The 17709-nt window shown below is 39.9% G+C and overlaps 1 protein-coding gene across 2 annotated transcripts in view; it reads left to right on the top strand.

Annotated features, from left to right (window-relative positions):
• The first annotated feature begins 1337 nt into the window (after nt 1-1337).
• LOC143852749 (binding protein) overlaps nt 1338-17709 on the top strand; it is a 42466-nt gene continuing 26094 nt past the window's right edge. For both annotated transcript variants that reach the window (XM_077362329.1, XM_077362331.1), the window contains exons 1-12: nt 1338-1504; nt 1617-1933; nt 2614-2777; nt 3452-4619; nt 4770-4961; nt 8521-9186; nt 9371-9547; nt 10018-10085; nt 10167-10389; nt 10618-10717; nt 10818-10933; nt 11015-11072. In XM_077362329.1, coding sequence (XP_077218444.1) covers nt 1369-1504; nt 1617-1933; nt 2614-2777; nt 3452-4619; nt 4770-4961; nt 8521-9186; nt 9371-9547; nt 10018-10085; nt 10167-10389; nt 10618-10717; nt 10818-10933; nt 11015-11072 — 3385 coding nt within the window. In that variant the 5' untranslated portion in view covers nt 1338-1368. The remainder of the gene's footprint in view (nt 1505-1616; nt 1934-2613; nt 2778-3451; nt 4620-4769; nt 4962-8520; nt 9187-9370; nt 9548-10017; nt 10086-10166; nt 10390-10617; nt 10718-10817; nt 10934-11014; nt 11073-17709) is intronic.

Below are 17709 nucleotides of genomic sequence, written 5' to 3' on the forward strand. Positions count from 1 at the left end.
AGCTTTTAGGGCATATTTCCAAAACTCAATTCTTAGGGTTCTATCCATGTTCTTAATCTCTTAGGGATCTATAGATTCATCCCTTAGATCTATAGATCATATAGAATTCTAACATTGTAATCTTATTCACAATCTACTAATTTCTTGTTTTAGTTTTCTTTAATAATACATACAAATTATAAACATAGATCTTACCCGGATTTGTAGAGGAAGGTTCCACGGTCGATTCTCCGAGGTCGTTCGCACGAATATCTTTCTCTTCTAAGGCTGATTTATGTTATGCAGAATCCCTAAAGGATATATTTATAGTTTTCTATTAAGAGTCCTAACCCTAATTGGACTTGAAAGACAAAAACGTCCTTCCCATTGGAAGGGTGGACGAAAATTTAAGTAGGGTATTTTGGATATCAAAATCTTGGTTATCACATGAGAGCCCCCTTGTCATCTTTTGGATCGGTTTATGTTCCTGTATGTCATCTTTCAAAGAGACAGCCCAGCGCGATTCACTTTCCAAGAGCCAATCCAGATTTCAATGGCAACATTATATATTTTAGATTTGCCCTCCTTCAAGAGTAAAGATAGAGAGATGACATTACTAAACTTCGAGGCTGTTTCTCCTTGGTTTCCATTAGCCAAGATTAATCTCAATTCAAAAACAGGTTTTTTAATCTCAACGACTCAATTTTTTTTTATTATTAGTCCATTACTGGCTAGTTTAAACAAAACAAAAGGAGCAAACCCAAACTCATGGTTTTAAATTTCGGCCAAAATCTGAGATTTCGGATTCGGTGAGGGCTGAAACCAAAATGTTCTGAAACCGAAATTTCTGAATTTACAAAATTTTGCTCGAATTTTGGAAATTTCGGCGAAATTTCCAAATAAAATATTAATTTTTTATTCCTTTACCGAATTTCAGAGAAATTCCGGCCCTAAAAACGACATTCCCGTGCGACTGTACCGAGTTTCGGCCTACATTTCGGGTTTCGGCTAAAATGTCGGTTTCGGTTACCCCCAAAATTTCGTCCTAAACCGAAATTTAAAACCTTGCCCAAACTTCGCCGTAGGCGCTTTCTTAGTTAATGAATTTGCTAGGGACCACAGCAGAAGGCATTTTGCAGGCCGGTTGTTGGATGAAAGAGCACAATAAGACAAAATTTGTTGAAAACTAGCGTATGTGGCTGCTCTCTCATGCAACATCTGGCCCCGAAATGCCTTCTGGGATGGTCCTTAGCAAATCCCATTTCCGTCCCATAAGTTATTCCCGCTTCTTTGCTTTATCTTCCACTATTTGAAGTTTTAGAACTAGAGAACAGACAAACCCCGCCCCCCACCCTCTCTCTCTCTCTCTCTCTCTCTCTCAAAGTCTCAATGGCCCCACCATTCGTCTTCCCTTCGAATCTCCATGACCTAGAGGAAGAACTCGAAGAAGTTGTAAGACTCTCAGTCCAAACCCCAATCCAAATCGCGTCCTTCACCCCTCCCCAACTCGAAGAACTCGTCGAAGGTCAGTTATTCAAAAAAAAAAAAAAAAAAAAACCTTAATAATTTCTCTCTTTTTCCCCAATTTTGATTTTCCCAATTTCTTCTGATTTTGTTTTTTTTCTTACTGTGAAAAGGCCTACTCTTCGATCTCTCGGACAAGGAACTGTTCTGCGTGGAGGATCAAGACGTGTTCGATCGGATCTATTCTCTCGTCAAGGGTTTTTCTCTCCTCTCCCCTTCTTCTAAGTTCAATCTTGTTGAGAGCCTCCGCTCCAATCTTATTGTTCTCCTCGCAAATGTCGATTCCCTCTCTCGTGCATTGGATTCTGATTCCGATCCATTGCTCGAACGAATCACCACTCATCGCAATGCCTTCAAGATCTATACCTTCTTTCTCCTCACCATTGCTCTTTCTGGAGATTCCACACATAATACTACCAACAATGCCAAGGTAAATTTCTCTTTACTTCTCATCATCCCCCCCTTTCCTTCTAGAAAGTGATAATTGCTCTATTCCTGCATCTAGGTCATGAAAAACAAAATTTTACCCTCTATACTGCATCTAGCTCATAAATTTTTTTTTTACCCCTCCCTCTCTCTCTCTAGAAGGTGATAAATGCTCTATTCCTGCATCTAGGTCTTGAAAAACAATTCTCCCCCCCTCCCCCCCCTCTCTCTGTAGGAAGTGATAAATATTCTATTACTGCATCAAGGTCATAATAAACAATTTTTTATCCTCTATTGCTGCATCTGGCTCGTAAAAATAATTTTTTTTTACCTCTCTCCCCTGCCCCTCTCTCTAGAAAGTGATAAATGCTCTACTACTGCATCTAGGTCATGAAAAACAATTTTTTACCCTCTATACTGCATCTAGCTCTAAAAAACAAATTTTACCCCTCCCTCTCCCTCTAGAAAGTGATAAATGCTCTATTGCTGCATCTAGTTGTAAAAATCATTTTTTTACACCCTCTCCCTCTGTCTCTAGGAAGTGATAAATGCTCTATTAGTGCATCTAGATCATGAAAAACAATTTTTTTACCCCTCACCATAACTTTAGAGAGTGATAAATGCTCTATTACTGCATCTAGCTCATGAAAAACAATTTTTTACCCCCTCCTTTTACCGGTTCAGGCGGCCGCTTCTCAGACTCGCAAGAAACGAACTTCAAATTCATGGAATTGGGAATTACAGAGGAGCCGGATAGTTAGCCTTATCGCAAATTCTGTAGAGATCAACCTCCCATTTCTCTTTGGGTCGTCGGCTCCAGATGAGAATTATCTTTCTTTTGTTGTTAAGTAAGTCTGTTTGAAATTCAGTTACTGTCTCTATTTTTTTTTTTTTTATATTTTTATTATCTTTCTCTCATTGTCAAGTAAGTCTGATTGAAATTCAGTTATTGTCTCTATTCTTTATACATTTTTTTAAACTTTTATACTTTTATACCCGTTTTGAGATTTTTTTCCATCAAAGTATGTATAAATTCATTATCCCCAGAGCCATTAAATGATGCTTAACGAGTGCCCTTAGCAAAGCCCATATTTTTATTATCTTTTGTTGTCAAGTAATTCTGATTGAAATTTAGTGATTGTCTTTATTCTTTATATATTTTTAGGGCGATGATATTGTCACCCCCCCTAAATTATGCATTCGCTCCCCTTTTGGCTTGATTTGACGTCAAAAAGCATTAATAAGGGGGGCGAATGCGTACGCAGGGGGGGTGACAATATCATCGCCCTATTTTTATTATCTTTCTTTTGTTGTCAAGTAAGTCTGATTGAAATTCAGTTATTGTCTCTATTCTTTATAGTTATTGTCTCTATTCTTTATATATTTTTATTACCTTTCTTTTGTTGTCAAGTAATTCTGATTGAAATTTGGTTATTTTCTCTATTCTCTATATTTTCTCCTATTTGGTTCCTCTTCTTTCATCATCATCATCATTTCAAATGAGGGTTTTCAATTTTGGTAGAGGCGCCTTTACTATGTTCGAGAATCCATCATTGTTGAGAGATGCGGATGTGAAAGATGCCCTCTGTCGCATAATTGGCACCTGTAGCACCGGATACCGCTATACGATGCAGTCTTGTGCTTCAATCTTGCATCTAATCCACAAGTTTGATTTTGTTGTGACGCACCTGGCCGATGCAGTGGCCGGGGCTGAGAAAAAATACTCAGATGGAAGCTTGGCAATGTCTCTTGTGAGAGAGATTGGGCGAACGAATTCAAAAGACTATGTGAGGGACACAGTTGGGGCGGAGAACATTGGGAGGTTTCTTGTCGAGCTTGCCGATCGTCTGCCGAAGTTGATGTCAGCAAATGTAGGAATCTTGGTGCCTCATTTTGGTGGAGAATCCTACAAGATAAGGAATGCACTTGTTGGGGTGTTTGGGAAGTTGGTTGGGAAGGCATTTAAGGATGTTGAAGGCGATTTGAGTGCTAAGTCTGTCCGGTTACGGAGCAAGCAAGCTATGCTGGATATTTTACTTGAAAGGTGTCGGGATGTCTCGGCTTATACGAGAAGTCGGGTGCTTCAGGTATGGGCAGAACTATGTGAAGAGCATTCTGTTTCAATTGGTTTGTGGAACGAGGTTGCATTGGTTGCCTCTGGTAGATTGGAGGATAAGACTGCTATTGTGAGGAAATCTGCATTGAATTTGCTCATCATGATGTTGCAACACAATCCCTTTGGGCCACAGCTCCGCATTGCTTCATTTGAAGCAACCTTGGAGAAGTACAAGAAAAAATTGCATGAGATGGAACCAGAGAGTGTTTTGGATGGGACATCATCCGACAACAATGCGTGTGAAGCAGATAGTGAGGCTAATCTGGTAGGAACAAAAGCAGGACAGCAAGATAGTGTTAGAGATAGTTGTGCCCCTTGTGTCGAAGATGAGGTGCTTAAGGATGATTATTCCATGCCAGATTTTGGGAATTTGGAACAGATTAGGGTTTTGGTTGCATCTCTTGAGGCTGGTTTGAGGTTTTCAAAATGTATATCTTCCACAATGCCTACTCTGGTTCAACTGCTGGCTTCGTCTTCTTCTACTGATGTTGAGAACACAATTCTTTTGCTGATGAGGTGCAGACAGTTTCAAATTGATGACTCAGAGGCTTGTCTCCGAAAAATGTTGCCATTGGTAAGGCTCCTTGTTTCGATGTGCCTTGCTAGTATTCTGGCCTTTTCCACAGGGTTTTCAAAGTTATCCTTAATATAGAATGGAATTGGTTCGGCTGGAATCTTAATAAAACAGATGTAAAAGAAACCTATTTGTGTTGGCTTCCAACAGGTATTTTCCCAAGACAAGTCTATCTATGAAGCTGTTGAGGGTGCATTCATCACGATATATATAAAAACAAGCCCAGTAGAAACTGCTCAAAATCTGGTGAACCTTGCCATAGAATCTAGTATTGGTGATCTTGCAGCTCTGGAGTTCATAGTGGGTTCATTGGTCTCCAAAGGAGAGATTTCCACAAGCACGGTGTGTTCCTTTCACTGCTTTCACATAAGCTTTTGTTTCTATCATCAACTTCATTCACCTGTTTTTCTTTGGAGATCATTTTGTATACTTATACGTGCATAAACAAACCATGGACATGTGCATAACTAAACTATGGTAGTGTGCACAAGTTTACTATTGACGTGTTGTCTTAAATATATCCTGTTATTCTACTGATATGCAGAATGTGGATTACTTGTGCCTTTGACAAACTGAAAGGAATCAGTGCCTTATCTTATGTTACTCCACATGGAAGGAAGAGGCCTATGTGCATTTAATATGGATGATCATTGTGTTCACATGAACACTGATGCTACACTATAGGCTCAAGCAAACTGAGAAAAACATTTGTATTTATTTAGAAGTTAGTGTTTCATCTTTAATAGAATGATACTTCTAGAACATGTTTTATCAACATGTAACTGTGATATGTTTTCGTTGTAAATCACAATGGTTGGTTAATACCGGATGTTTCTGTCGGAAATGTGGGGTTCTACATCTTCGGTACAGTTTGATCTAACTCTGTTCAGAATTTTTGGTCTTTCTTATTCCATGACAGACACTAGGAAAATCCTATAACAAACTATTAATGTAAGGACTCCTATGCTAAAGGTCTTAAAGAGTTGCTTAGTTGGGGAAACTCTTAATTTAAAGATATAAAGAGTCCACAAAAAGTATATTTCAAAAAAAAAAAAAAAAAGAGTCTACAAAAAGTCCCTCTAAGCTGGTGGTCAAATTATCCCCTTATTTTCAAAATCAAAGTATATTCAATGTGTAGGTTCCATCCCATATTTTTGATATTTACAAAAGATTGTGTCTAGCTTTGCTACTAATAGGTTGACATTTGCTGCCTGTCATTCCATTAGCCTTGTGATGATAATGGCTGCATTCTTCTAAAAATGGTTGACCCGTCACAGTTTCTCCAATGAGCATCTCATATGCACGGTCTTGCCCAATTTTGGAAGCCTATCATTCTTTTGGGGTTTGCATGAGATTCACAAATGCTCGAAAGTGACAGATATGAAATCATGTTGTGTCGCAGAAAGCCTACTAATAATTTTCTTCCCTTGTATTGCCTCGTCACATTTAGGACCCATGAAATTTGTCACGCTCCTGCCTCAATTTATCCGTTAATACATTTCATTTGTTATTCCTATCGCTTCTAGCACTAGATTGATATTGTGTGCTGTGTAGGGCTCAAAATGTAAGTTCTTTCACTTTTGCATCAACATGCTTTCCTTGAATGAAGCTGCAATGTCTTGTATAATCTGTACGACATGCTTCTATCCCATTCTTGGATCACTTTGTAGAATTATATTACAATTGCCTATGTTCGTGCAAGTGGCCACAAATGGCCACTTTTAAATCATTTTAATAGGTAGTGTTTTTATTATTTTGACCACTGTTTCAAAACTCCCCACGCCAATTGTCAACTTGCCAGAGTTGACTCCCTTTTCTTGGCTGAGTTCTTGTCCGAGTCCGCATTTTGCCCTACCATGTGAATAAAAGCTCCTGTGACTCACCATAACTATGACACTCATTGTTGACTTGACTCCCTTTTATGTTGCCCAAGTTCTCGTCCGAGGCTAAGTTTTGAAACAATTGAAATTGCAACTCGCTTGACTCGGCTGCATCAGCCAAGTACCCGGCAGCGCCGCTAGGATTTTTCTTGGCTGCATTTTGGCCCGCATCTGCCTTTTGAAATGCTGATTTTGACTTTATTTATCCTTTGTTTCGGTATTTTTCTAATGATAATAGCAAACATAGACTCCTTAGCTAATCCATGCCTAATATCTCTCTCCATTGTTTTGAAAATCTTACGATTTACGGTTCGATTTACGATTCGATTTACGATTCTTAGGCAAAACGATTTGAATCCCATGATTGAATCTTAATTTGTATGAATCTTACGATTCGGTAGTAAATCGTATGATTCATACGATTTATGCGATTTATCCAAATTAAGTTTTGTATAAAAGAAAAAATGTCTTTCTTTTAAAAGACCTCATTTCCTTTCTACATTACAAGAAGCCTTTGAAATTGCTCATTAGAAGGAAGAAGACAGAGGAGTAGGACTTCGAATGAATCGAACCAGTTGAGTACAAAGCATTTGTTGAGGGCATTACTCACATCGAGGTGGGAGTCGAGATGGGAGACTGCCGTAATAAGGACAACATTGATTCCTGTCTTTTATGATTGATATTTGTCATTTGATGTTTGAGACTTTGATAATTGATATGATCTTGTGTCTTTTTTTAAAGATTATTAACCAAGATGCATGGGTTTGGATGAGAATTAGATGATTAGTATGTGTCAAGTTTGTCAGCAAACAATTTATATAACGATATTGAATGCTAATCATGGTAGTTTCTGTTTGAATTAATGAATTTGGATGAAAAATGAATAATTGGCTATTTTTATTCTTTAATTTATATAGAATTTTTTATTATACATATTTTTTATATTTTTGAATGAATCTTACGATTTACGATACGATTTACAATCCGATACGATTCGACCCCTATTACGATTTACGATTCGATTCCGATTTTCAAAACATTGTCTCTCTCTATGTCCCCCTTCATGTGAGAATTTATGATCTGGGATCAGATAAGTTAGGAAGTTGCTTGGGCCCATGAACGGGAAGACAAAACGCATTGAGGTGGACTCATTTTGTTAGGGAGAAAGTGGCATTTAAAGAAATCAGCCAATTGTATGTTAGTTAAACCAGAGGCAGAATAGTCTTTTTGTTGATTCCTTTTTTTTTGTTTTATTTAATTCACTTGTTCATAGAGTCACTTGTTCATTATGGTGCTCTTAATGGACTCTAAGGTTAATCTCATTAACAATGTACACTCAAAATTATGTCTTCATTATTCTCTTTTTTTCTTTCTTCATTTTCTATTGAGATATCCGTGTTTTAGAATCTAATCTCATTAACATCGTACACTCAAAATTATGTCTTCATTATTCTCTTTTTTTCCTTTCTTCATTTTCTATTGAGACATCCGTGTTTTAGAATCTTATGGTCTTTGACTGTTTAGTCTCCCTAAATGTTAAAAAAACAGAACATATTTGGAAGCGAGATCTTTTATTCAATGACAAAAATTTGACCTAAATAGCGACTACCCTTTCAACTTATCAAAGTATAATTCTATGCAGGTTTAAGTAAAATAAATGAAAAAATGTGGAAGCATATAACTGTTAATATCATAATTGACTAAAAGAATGAAAAGGAAGAAGTTCATTACTCTATACTCTGTCATATTTCTTGATTATTCTAACGTGATGTCCCCGTATGTAGTAGAACCTCGAACTGCTACTGGAATATTTAACTCAAACATTTCTCTTTGTCCATAGATTCATATTTTTTTTCATAGGAATTTTGACAGGCAACTTCCATTGGAAACATTCTTCAGCATCACCCCCTAAGGACAATACATGGTCACTGTTGGAATTCCTACCTGTAGAAGTTCATTGCCTCTTGTCACGTTTTAATCAGTTGAAAATGCCTTCTTAGAGTATTCCTTCTGTTTTGCAGATATCAGCATTATGGGATTTCTTTAGCTTCAATGTCAATGGGGTGACCGCAGAGCAAAGCCGTGGAGCTTTGTCTGTTCTTTGTATGGCAGGAAAATCTTCTAAGGGGGTTCTCAGTTCCCACTTGCAAGACATTATTGATATTGGTTTTGGGCGTTGGGCAAAGGAGGAACCTTTGCTTGCAAAAACAGCATGTGTTGCTCTTCAAAGATTGTCAGAAGAAGACAAAGAAAAGTTAATGTCTAGTAATGGCAGCAAGGTATTTGGAATATTACAGAGCTTAATCACTGGATTTTCGCTTCCAGAAAACATCTGGTATGCCGCCGCAGATAAAGCCATAAGTGCTATATACTCCATTCATCCAACACCTGAAACCTTAGCCGCTGATGTGGTGAAAAGGTCCCTTAGTTCTCTGTTTGATTGTAGCGGACGAGATGAATTACTGAATTGTTTTGATACTGGGTGTACGGACTTCCTTTTATTGGTGCAAGTAGCAAAACTCAGTAGATTTTTATTTGTTGTAAGTCACATAGCGCTGAATCATTTGGTTTACATTGAGTCATGTGTTCGGAAGATCCAGAAACAAAAAACAAAGAAAGAAAGGCTGGTTTCAGAGTCTCAAGATGTTGAAGGTGGTGGTAGAGCATCTGCTGAGGCACTTACGAAGGTGAGGGAAATTTGGATAATACTCTCATTCTTGTAATTGTTCGCTGGTATCAAAAGTTCAAAACAAATTTGTTTTGCAATAAATTCCATCTTTTATGCTCGCTTTTCTAAGTCATGTTTCATCTGCTTGTGGGGCTTTTAATTCAAATGTTTTATTAATTTATTCCTTTGGGGGTGTCTTGCAGGAGAATGATATAAATGCTGAATTGGGTGTTGCTGCCTCAGAGGATGCAATACTTGATTTGCTTTCTGAAAGAGCTGAGAAAGACATTATTTCAGGCGGTTCCGTTGAGAAAAATTTAATTGGATACTGCGCACCTTTTTTGTCAAAGCTTTGTAGAAATTTTAGTTTAATACAAAAGGTGATTGGCTGTTTTCGTAAATGGGTTTGTACATGCTCAGTAAAATTTTTAAGGATCAGTTTGGTTGCACGGAGTGTAGAGTAGTGGCGAATTAGAACTAAAGAAGTCAACAGTTGTAATATCAGTGGTTTTCTGGTATGGAGTGCCACTATCAAAATAAGGGGATAGTAGGGGTATCTTGACCAATATATATAGAGAGAAGAATGTTAAATTCCAAGACTCTACTAGCAAACAACCACCCTTTTTCAAGTAGGTTGGTGGGAAACAAGGCAAGTAATCTCCTAGTAGTTTGAATCAAAATAATTAACCTAGTAGATGACGCGGCACCCCAAAATCGGTCAAAACACCTAGTAGTCCCCAGACACTGTGCAACCAAACCCATCCCAAGTGGTCACCTGGTTTTTTTTTTATGTTGAGTGCTTATTCTCGTCGAACTTGAGAGCTAACATGTTTGTCATGTTGTTTTATAGTTCCCGGAGCTACAGGCTTCTGCAATGCTTGCTCTATGTAGGCTAATGATTATTGATGCTGATTTTTGGTAAGATCTTGATTCACTTTATGGCTAAATGGATTCCACGACTAATGATGATATGTGCTTTCTAACTGAATGGCTTCTCAGTGAAGCAAATCTTCAGCTACTCTTCACAGTTGTGGAGTGTGCACCAACAGAAACTGTTCGTTCCAACTGCACCATTGCTCTTGGAGACTTGGCAGTTCGTTTCCCTAATCTCATGGAGCCTTGGACTGAGAATATGTATGCTCGATTACATGATCCTTCAGTTTCTGTTCGGAAAAATGCTGTTCTGGTGCTTTCTCATCTCATATTGAATGACATGATGAAGGTTTGAGAAGCTGGCTTACCACTTGTTGCTTTTCTCTTTCTATTAATGGGTCTCGTAGCCATGGATTTAAATTTCAGTTTCGGTTACCGAAACCGATTATTTTTCAATTTCGGTCAAAATGACCAAATTTCATCTGAAATTCAAACCAAAATCCGAAATTTTCAGATTTCGGTCCCAACCGAAATTTAAAACAATGCTCGTTAGCTACATAAAGCATTTTTGAATCAGGTGAAAGGTTACATAAATGAAATGGCCATCCGAGTGGAAGATGAGGATGAGAGGATTTCAAGTCTTGCCAAGCTCTTCTTTCATGAGTTATCAAAGAAAGGTAATATTCGAGTGTCTGATTTACAATGTTACATTGATAAATAACATTATCAGGCTTGTGCCGCTCAGATGAATATTGGGTCATCTCTTTATGGTTACAGGGAGCAATCCAATATATAATCTACTCCCTGATATTCTCGGTAGATTGTCCACCCAAAATCTGAAGGAAGAAGCTTTTTGCAACATTATGCAGTTCTTAATAGGTTCCATCAAGAAGGTATGGGGAGCAAACTTGGGTTGAAAAGGCAATATTTGTCTTCACTACTAATCAAATCTCTGGTGTCTGAACTGTTTTCAGGACAAGCAGATGGATGCTCTTGTTGAGAAACTTTGCAATAGATTTAATGGAGTCATAGGTATGTGTGCCCATTTGTACTTCGTTCAAGATATCTACATCTTTTCCTTTTCATTTTCCCTCTATTTCAATGGGAGCTGCTACACTGCTTCTTTAACATAAAATAAAACTTGAGTTATTGACTATTTAAAACGGTGATTGCAATATGCTGAATAATGTATTAGGGGTAGTTTAATCATTACTAGTAGATTAGGGGTATTGTAGTCATTGTACATTGTTGCCCTAGTTTGGGCCTATATATACATCATTTACATTAGGAGCTCCCAAGTGGAGACTCTCCATCCTCTTCTTCCTTTCTTTCTAACCCTAATCTCATTTCTAACATGGTATCAGAGCTAAGATCCCAAGGGAAAGAAGGAAAGAAGAAGAGTCTATCTCACCTTGCCATCACGCCATATTCTCTCTCATCTCTCTCGCGGTTTTCTATTTGTCGTGGTGTGTTCCCTGTCTATCGCAATCTCTCTCTCTCTCTCTCTCTCTCTCTCTCGCGCGCGCGCCTTATTTTTTTTTTTTTTTGTTTGGGGTTTTCGGAAAACCCTAAAATATCTCTAATGAAATCCCTATTTTCTCTCATTACATCTCTTGGCAATCTCTCTGTATTTGCGTAAATCTCCCAAAATCTGTCTTACTATATTCAATCTGCTCCAAGGTGAACTCCTTCCCTAAAAACCTTCCCCATCTAGTGCACTAACCCATCCCCCTAAAATATTCACTTTTTTGATGTGGGATCTTGGCTTTCGCGTGGAAGCAACAAGGACAATCTCGTCCCTTCACGCGGAGCAATGTGGGAACCATGAGGGAGTTTTTCTCCATCCCTGAGGGTACATTTTTGCATCCTCGAGGGCACACAAGAGTTATCATGCATTCATGCCCTGGCTCTAATCCCACTGGTTGGGACCCTGGTAGAACTCACCCTTAAAGCTAGCCCTTAAGGGGAAGAATGTTCCCTAGTCCTTGTAAGGCCATATCCACATGATTCACTTTTCCAATGTGAGATCTTTGCATTCCCGTGGAACCCCCAACAAATATGAACTAAACTTCTGCGTGATTGGCGGAGAGAGGGATGTGGTGGAGATTTCTTGGTAAACCGGCTGTTGATTTTGAGATCTTATACGATGATGTGATGGCTCACCATCTCTCAAGCTAATCTATTCGTGCAAAGTAGTCAGACAGTTGGCACTTGTACATGATCCCAAGTTCCTTACCCAATATTAATCACAGGACAGAGAGTAAAATATCATGGCAAGGAAGCAATAAGGATGGGAGGTGAAAGAGCGGATACTGAAAGTGGGAAATGTTTATGGGTAAAAAGGGCTTAAATTTAAGAGACCTCTCAGTTTTGAACAGTGTTATGTGTGGAGGTTCCTGATTAACTATCAATAAATATGGCCACCCACCCTACTCGCTTATCCAAAGGGAAAAATAAATGGCAATATAATTTGGGTAAGATCCCAAGTCCCATGCTTTGATAATGGCACTCTTTACATTTTTAAATACTTTGGACTGGAGAGGGTACCATTTCCCTATATTTCTTAAAACACCACTACACCAGTACAAATGTCGGCCATTGGGATTTTTCCGCACCCCCATCCCATACCTCTAACTTTTTTTTTGATGGGCAAGCTGAGGTTCGGCAAGTTGACGGAGGCAAGTTGATGGAGGCAAGACCCCATCCATACCTCCAGTGAGAAGAGGCGACTCGTGCCAAGTTGATGGAGTAAAAAGAGGTAGGGGCAGACCGAAAACAACTTGGGTAGAAACAGTGAGGAAAGACTTGATACCTAGGAACTAGGGTGTAAACGAGCTGAGCCGAGCCGAGCTCGGTCAGGCTCGGCTCCGCTCGTTAAGCTCAAAAGCTTGGCTCGGGCTCGAACCAGGCTCGGCCAGGCTCGCCAGCCTTACCGAGCTCAGGTTATATTAATGCAATGATATATTCACACCCTTCATCTTCCTTGGACAGCCCTATCTAGTGTAATTTGACTTCTCTTTTTACACCACGGGGGGTGGTCTAAGTAACAAATGGGGTTCCAAAAAAGAAGTGACATATTTTGCCTCCCCCTTTCACTCCCTGGACAACCCTTTTAGTGTATATATTAATATATAATATATATTTAAATATATTAAATCCTTAACGAGCCTTAACGAGCCTGGCCAGGCGGCTCGGCTCGGCTCGTTAAGGATTCGAGCTGAGCTCGAGCCGAGCTTTTACCGAGCCGAGTTCGAGCGAGCTTCTGAGCCCGAGCCAAAATTGACACCCTTACTAGGAACATAATAGAGAACATGACCTTGGATAGGATAGAATGGAAGAAAGTGATCCACGTAGAAAAACCCAACTAGAGCCAGGATTAGAGCCAGGTAGATTCCTTTCACGATTCATTTAGCCGACCCCAACTAGTTTGGGACAAAGGCTTTGTTGAGTTGAATTGAGTTGAGTTGAGTTGGGTAAGCTTGGCTTAGGCTAGTCCCCTACTAGAGTTTATTAATAAAGAGAAAAGATATACATGAAGATTAGAGACAAACCCTAAGACAGGGCAAAACCAACAAAAAACAAGCCGGATAAACAAAACTAAGAACCAAACATGCCACACTCGCAGAAAACTAAGAACCAAACAAGCCGCATAAACCAAACATGTCTTGTATTGTTCTCTTGTTCTTGTCCTGTTGTCATCTCTTCATTTTTCTCTTTTTTCTTTCTTGGCTTTCGTGGCCTTTGGGTTGTTCTTCAAGGCGCACACCATATGTTTGATGAAATGTCCAAGAGAAGTGTGGTGCCTTGTTTGTCTTCGTTTTTCGTTGCAAGTTGAAGGTATTCGACCTTCAACTTGAGGGGGAGTGTTGTCATGTTTTTCTTGGAGTTATTCCTTTCTCTTGATATTGTCTTTTTCTTCGTATTGTCTTCTTGGGGGAGTGTTGTTAAGTTGTTGTGTTGTTGTGTTGTCTTTTCTTGAGGGAGATTATTATCGTCTTTCTTGTTTTCATGTCTCTTTATGTTTGTCTTGATATTGTCCTCCTTGTCTTGTTATCTCCGGGCCCATGTAGTTTCGCCCGAGGGGGATTGTTGTTGTGCTCCCTAGTCAGTCTTTGTCTTCTCTGCTTTATGCCTTATCCCCTCTTTTCCGGGCGATGGCTTCCATATCCATCGTTGGTCGGCTCTCTTACAGGCGACGGTTTTCCCATCGACCCTGTCTCCAATGGTTTCCCCATTAGTGGTTATCTTCTATTGGCGTGGTGTAAGTTAGTTGTTGTTCCTGTTCGTGGTGCTTCGCCGTTTCCCATGTGCGCGCCCTTGATGTACATATTTTGCTAGACCGTTGTTGGTTCGTACCATGGCGCCTCCATTGCTCGTTGATATGTGGATCTGTTCGCCGTTCTCTCATTCAGGGGGAGGCCCTATTTGATCGCTCTTGCCGTAGTGCTACTTCAGGGAGAGCTGCTCTTTTTTATGGTCGTCGATCTCGCTGCTGTACTCTTGGCCGTTGCTGTCTTTTATTTTGTATTTCATTATGTATTCACCACACCAGCTTGAGGAGTGTTCTACCAAGCTGGATGTGTGTGTATGGGCTTATTGTACTGTTTGATGTATGGTCTTTTGTTGTTCTTTTAGTTGTTATAGTTTCTTTGTAGCAAGCCAGAGTTCCATAGTGTATACACTTCAGCTTGAGGGGGAGCGTTGAATAATGTATTAGGGGTAGTTTATTCATTACTAGTAGATTAGGGGTATTGTAATCATTGTACATTGTTTCCCTAGTTTGGACCGATATATATATATATATATATATATATATATATATATATATATATATATATATATATATATATAGAGAGAGAGAGAGAGAGAGAGAGAGAGAGAGAGAGAGAGAGAGAGAGAGGAAAGTGTTTCTAGTCGGCCGACTAGAGATCATTCTCTAGACCGCCGACCAAAAACACATGGGTCCCACATTTTTTGGGTGATGCAAAGCATTCATTTGATGGGCCCTGACATAGAGACGGTGTCCACAAAAAATTAGCTACATAGGATCATCCCAACCCTTTGATTTGTGGAGCTTAAAATGGACGGCTATAAACCGCCACAAATCTGTCCATTTTTTAACTCCACAAATCGAAGGATTAAGATGATCCTATGAAGATGATTTTTTGTGGACACTCTATCTATGATGAGGTCTATCAAATGAATGCTTTAGATCACCACAAAAAATGTGGGACCCATGTGTTTTTGGTCGGCGGACTAGAGAATGATCTCTAGTCGGCCGACTAGAAACCCTTTCCTCATATATATATATATATATATATATATATATATATATATATATATATTAGGAGCTCCCAAATGGAGGCTCTCCATCCTTCACTCATCTTCTTCTTCCTCTCTTTCTAACCCTAATCTCATTTCTAATACAATATTTCAAAAAAAGAAAAAATACGGTGATTGGAAGCCAATGAAGTGTAGAATGCTTTGTCAACTGTTTTAGCTTGGTTTACGATAGTTAATTGGGCCCAATTAGTTTGACGTAAGTTAGTTGAAAAGATGACAACTCCAAGAAGGAGAGTTTTGTTTCAGCCATGATAGGAAGCCTCGTTTAGGCAAATGGGACATCACACGTCATTCGTAGATGAAATATTAAGGAATTAATCGAGACTTGAACTGTAGTGACATTAATGGAGCACACTAGCAGTCCATACTCGCCACAACAATTCAATTATGAACCGACACACAGTTCCTTAGCAGCACATACAAAATGGAGTAGCTGTCCGCACAAGACCCCTACAGGGCCCACAAAGAGTCAATTTACGTGCCAGACACGACACAACAATATGGAGTGTTGTGTTGTTAGCGGCTCCGGATGATGTAGTTGCGCCATCTTTTTGGTGGTTCGTTGCTTCTACGCTTTGGTGGTTGGTTGCTTCTCCACTTGGTGTTTGTTGGTGCTTCTACATGATATGTGTAGTTGCTTTGTGTGGATTTACGCATTCGTTGTGGTTGTGATAGTTTGCGTTGCTTTACGCCTTTGTCGTCGTTGTTGGCTGATCTTGTTTTGGTTGTCGATTGACCTTTGCTGTGCGTCCTATTGGTTGATCGGTGTGCGCCCCTTTGCTGTGCGCCCTGTTGGTTGGTTGGTTGTTGCTGTTTGATTAGAGACGTACAGTTCGTCCGCCTCTCCTTGTTGTGCATTGTCGTTTTGGTGTGCTTTCTTGTTGGTTGTATGTTGTTATTTTCCTGCTAAGTCGCTTCCATTATAACTCTCCCCACCTGTTTGACTCCGACGTGTGTTGCTACTCCGTCTGGACAGGCTCCTGGATCCTCTGGTGATCGCTCTGGCAGTAGTTCTGGTTTAGGGGGAGCTATTGTTCTGGTGGCCGTGGCTCTCGCCATTGTACTCATTGTGGTTGAGATGGCCACTCTGTTGCCCTTTTTATGATCTTCATCCTGAGTGCCCCATTGGACAACAGGGCAGCTTCTGTTGCGACATCTGATGGCCCTGCTCCTTTCTCCACTACTCATATTGCGCATGACGGTAGTGCCACCTTCGTTCCGTCTGATAGCCAACCCTCTTGTTCTGTATCTTCCTCTAGGCCGTGGCTTATTGATTTCGGTGCCTCCTATAATATGACTGGTGACTATGGTATCCTTTCTGCCTTTTGATCTTCGTCGACCATTCCTTCTGCTACTTTAGCCGATGGGAGTGCCTCCCCTGTCTCTGGAGTTGGGGTCGCCTCTCCCCTAGCCTCTCTTTATCATGTCTTATATGTTCCTCGTTTCCCGGTTAACTTACTTTCTGTTAGCTAGTTGACTAAGGATCTTCATTGTTCTGTCATGTTTTCTCCTTCGTGTGTTTTTCAGGGTCTGGTGACTGCGAGGACGATTGGTACGAGCCGTGGAGTGAACGACCTATATTATCTGGATCAGCCGATGCACACTGTTGCTTTATGTGCCTCAGTTGATGCCTTTCAGTGGCACTGTCGTTTAGGGCATCCCTCTATTGATACATTGCGTCAATCTAGCCTTCTCTCGGGTTCTGTTACATCCGTTCCTTGTGAGTCCTGTGAGTTAAGAAAACACCATTGCGTGTCGTTCCCAGCTAGTAGTATTCTTTGAGCTTCCCGTCCCTTTAAGATGGCTCACTCCGATATTTGGGGTCCTTGTAGAACCTCCCTATCTGGTCACTGCTATTTTGTTGTATTCATTGATTCTGACTTGGTTGTTTTTGTTGAAGGATCATAGTGATGTTTTCACACCTTTTACCATGAGGTGTGTACTTAGTATAGTTGTTCGGTTTGCTGCTTGGACAGACAATGCCAAGGAGTATTTTTCCTCTGCTTCTGGTTTGCGCACCTTCCTTGACTCTCATGGTATCCTTCATCACTCTTCTTGTGCATATACCCCCAGCAGAATGGGGTAGCCGAGCTGAAGATGAGGACTTTATTAGACATCCGCTCATGCTCTTCTTTTTCAGATGAGGGTTTCCAAGCTGTATTCGAGTGATGTTGTTCTTACAGCTTGCTTCCTTGGGAACCGTCTTCCATCTCTGTGTTGGGGGTGGTCGTTCTCCCTTTTCAATCTTTCACCCTTTAGGTGATCCATTTCCTCTGACACTCAGTGTTTTTGGTTGTCTGTGCTTCGTCATTGGTTGTCTCCTAGG

This window comes from Tasmannia lanceolata, unplaced genomic scaffold, assembly GCF_043159265.1.
Source record: "Tasmannia lanceolata isolate RefF3 unplaced genomic scaffold, GAP_Taslan_0.1 ptg000019l, whole genome shotgun sequence".
In the NCBI taxonomy this organism is placed as follows: domain Eukaryota; kingdom Viridiplantae; phylum Streptophyta; class Magnoliopsida; order Canellales; family Winteraceae; genus Tasmannia; species Tasmannia lanceolata.